At 53.4% G+C, this 3,324-nt stretch overlaps 1 protein-coding gene across 7 annotated transcripts in view; it reads right to left on the minus strand.

Annotated features, from left to right (window-relative positions):
* The window catches only part of ABCA7 (ATP binding cassette subfamily A member 7), a 59,330-nt gene that overhangs the window by 17,782 nt on the left and 38,224 nt on the right, over positions 1-3,324 (minus strand). For 6 of the 7 annotated variants that reach the window (XM_027845377.1, XM_027845375.1, XM_027845379.1 and 3 more), the window contains 6 exons: positions 2,936-3,138; positions 2,411-2,459; positions 2,012-2,101; positions 1,311-1,465; positions 1,057-1,181; positions 866-964 (listed from right to left, as the gene is read on the minus strand). In XM_027845377.1, the coding sequence (XP_027701178.1) occupies positions 866-964; positions 1,057-1,181; positions 1,311-1,465; positions 2,012-2,101; positions 2,411-2,459; positions 2,936-3,138 (721 nt within the window). The remainder of the gene's footprint in view (positions 1-865; positions 965-1,056; positions 1,182-1,310; positions 1,466-2,011; positions 2,102-2,410; positions 2,460-2,935; positions 3,139-3,324) is intronic. The other variant, XM_027845376.1, reaches the window with a different exon arrangement.

A 3,324-nucleotide genomic window follows, 5' to 3' on the forward strand; every position in this document is an offset into this window, starting at 1 on the left:
CACACACACACACACACACACACACACACACACACACACACACACACCACTCTCCTTCTTCCCTCCAACAGGTACCCACTTGTAACCATTCCTGGTAACTCCACTGTCCCCCTGCCCTAATCCCGGGGGAATTAAGCACAACAACAATGGCTCATAGCCCTTTAAGAGTTACAAAGCTGACTGTTCCCCACTATAACACCACTGAGGTAGCAGTGGGCTGATGCTTTAACCTCATTTTACAGATAAGCATAGAGGAGGTGAGAGGGGCAAATTAAGTAAGAGCTCATGGTCACATAGTCAGCAAGTGAAAGAAGTAAGAATCAGACCCATCCAATCCTCCTGCCTCCTCTCTGTCCCCTGCCCTCTCTGGAACTCAGTTTCCAATGTGTCAAATGAGGGGTTCTAAGTTCCTCCCAGCTCTGACATCTTGGGTTCTAAGGCCCTCCCAGCTCTGACATCCCTTGTTCTAAGGACTCTCCCAACTTTGACATTCTGGGTTCTAAGGGCCCTTCTAGCTCTGACATTTTTTGTTCTAAGGACTCTCCCAGCTTTGACATTCTGGGTTCTAAGGACCCTTCCAGCTCTGACAGTCTGGGTTCTAAGGGCCTTCCTGGCACTGATATTCTCTGTTCTAAGAGCATCCCCAGTTCTGCCATTTTCTGTTCTAAGGGCCCTCCCAGCTCTGACACTGTGTGTTCCAAGGACCCTTCTAGCACTAACATTCTGCGTCCTAAGGGCCCTCCCAGCTCTGACAATCTGGGTTCTAAGAGCCCTTCCAGCCCTGACATTCCCTGTCCTGTGGTCTAAGTTAAAAGGCACTATAAAGAGCCAAAAGGACAGAGGGCTTCATGGTCGAGACACTTACAGGCCTGAGTTATTCTTCCCACAAGAGCCCTGGAAGCTGGGCTCTGATAGGAGGGCATTCAATAGCTGGGCATATCTGAGGTTTCCAGGGTCATCCTCACTGTAAAAAGAAAAACCAGTGAGGAACACCAAGCCTTCTTGGCTTTTGCCCTCACTCCCCGCCACTGCTCAGGCCAGCCCAGCAGCACTCACCTGAAAAAAGAGACCTGGGACCCATACATGGCCGGCTGGAGCTCCAGGGGAGGATAGTGGCCAAATGGGGGCACAATGAGGCTGAAGAAGAGCGCCAGGCCCACAAAGAAGGCGGGGAGCACAATCTAAGGGCCGTCACAGGATGCTTGGTGAAGGGAACCTGGGTCCCTGAGCTTCAGTCTCCAAACCCAGCCCAGTAGAACCCCCCTCCTTCTGTGTACCCCGGCTCCAGCTCCCCTGTGACACCCCCTGACCTGTGCAAAAAGGCCTCGGCGGCTGCGGCGGGCATGAAGAAACCTCTTGGTGAACAGGGCCCGGAGCTGCTGTCGGGTGAGGGCCCAGCCCTGCACGCGCCCAGAGGTGCCCAGCTCTCTGTGCAGAGCCTGCATTTCTGCAGAAATGGCCCCTGCTGGGGACAAGAGCAGTGGCATGAGGACGGCAGGGAACAGAATCACAAAAGAATCAGGCTTGGGAGTCGAAAGGGACTCTGGAAGGCATTTAAACCAGGGTGTCAAATTTACAGGGCCCCATGCTGCCCACACTCCCGAATGCTGCCCTGACTAGATTAAAATGTAACTGGGAAATGTTTAACAAAATAAAATTATGATACAATACAGATAATGTTACTTTGTGGTTTTCTAAGTCAATCTACTCTCACAGGGATTTGCTTCTATTTGAATTTTACACCACTAATTTAGGCTGACTTCTTCATTTGACATAGGGGAAACTGAGTCTTAGAGAAGGGAAGTTGACTTGCCCAAGAAATATAATAATAATAACTCTTACTTCTCAGGGCTGTGAGGATCAAACGGGATAACTGTAAAAAGCACTAAGCACAGTGCCTGGCACACAGGAGGTGTTACATAAATGCGTATTCCCTCTCCCTTTCCTCTAAGTGCAAACCCCAGGCTCTTTCAATGCCAGTGCTAAGGAGGGCAGCCACAGGCATACTCACCCACGTCCCCATTCTCCTCTGCATGCTCCTCGCTCACCATCCTCTGGCAGGGGGCAGACACACCCAGCTGAAGGGGTCGGCCCTCACCATCTGCCAAGGAGACAGAGGCCATCTATGAAGGGAGATGATGTTACCTAGACCAGCAGCAGGGATTTGGTGCTCAGACTTGCTCCCTGCAATGGGGACAGGGCCTCACTGGCCCTTCCACACTCTCTCGCCAAGCTTCTGGTGGTCAGTGGTGGCTGGCAAAGTTAGGGCCCCAATCTGGGTTCAGAGCCAGGAAGTACTGTAAGGTCACCTGGCCCCCATAGATGCCTGTCCACCTGGTTCAGATATCCCTCTTAAGAGGTTCAAAGACAATCTCTCTCCTGAAAGCCCCTTATGGTAACACAGTAATACCTTCTGGGTCCGTATCGACTCCACTGTCCTCAGCCACCTTCAAGAAGATCTGGAGGGAGAGATGAGGGGCAGGGAGGGAGGAGGGCAGAGGCCCCTGTGGGGTGGGGGGAGATCTGGGGAAGAGGCACCTTGGTGGGGAGAGGAGACCTCAGAAATAACGGAATGGCGGGGGATGAAAGGCAAGCCTAGAAGGGGCTGGGGGAGGGAACCCTGGCCGTGAGGAGGAGACAGAAGGGTCAGAAGGTCCAGAGCTGGAAAGATGCTCAGACTCATTTGTTTTGGCCCCTACACTTTAGGGATGAGGTGACAGATGTTCAGAGATCAAGGAACTTGCCCAAGGTGACCCTGGTAAGAAGGCCTGGAATTCAAACCCAGATCCTGTGACTCTCTGGGGCTTACTGTGAAAAAGGGAGGGGGTACTCCAGAGAACCCCGTGGATGGGAGTAGAAATTTGGCAATAGCGGGATGGGGAGGTGAGAGGAAACCTGGGGACCGGGAGCCCAACCGGCTGGCAGCCTTCTCTACCTCCTCCAGGGTGGTGTCTGAGATCCCGTAGCCGGAGATGCCCAGCTCCACCAGGCGCCTGTCCAGCTCCCGAAACAGCTCCCCAAAGACCCCGTCATGGGCCCCAGAGTACGGCAGGGTCAGCACCACCTCATGGCCTAGCTCCTCCACCAGCTGGGCCCCAGGAACAAGGCTCTGTACAAGTGCGAGCAGCTGGGCCACATCTGGGCAAAAGGAGATGGAAGGGCCTTCAGAACCTCCCCCTTCATGTGGGGGGGATGCATATGCCACACAGGCTGTTGGAACTGAAAGGGGTTTTTGAACACAGAACACAAGATGTTAGAACTAGGAGGGTTCTTAAATCCCAGGATGTCAGAGCTGGGAGGGCCCTTAGAGCCCAGGATGTCAGA

Source organism: Vombatus ursinus, unplaced genomic scaffold, assembly GCF_900497805.2.
Source record: "Vombatus ursinus unplaced genomic scaffold, bare-nosed wombat genome assembly UNPS02014961.1, whole genome shotgun sequence".
Classification (NCBI taxonomy): Eukaryota; Metazoa; Chordata; class Mammalia; order Diprotodontia; family Vombatidae; genus Vombatus; species Vombatus ursinus.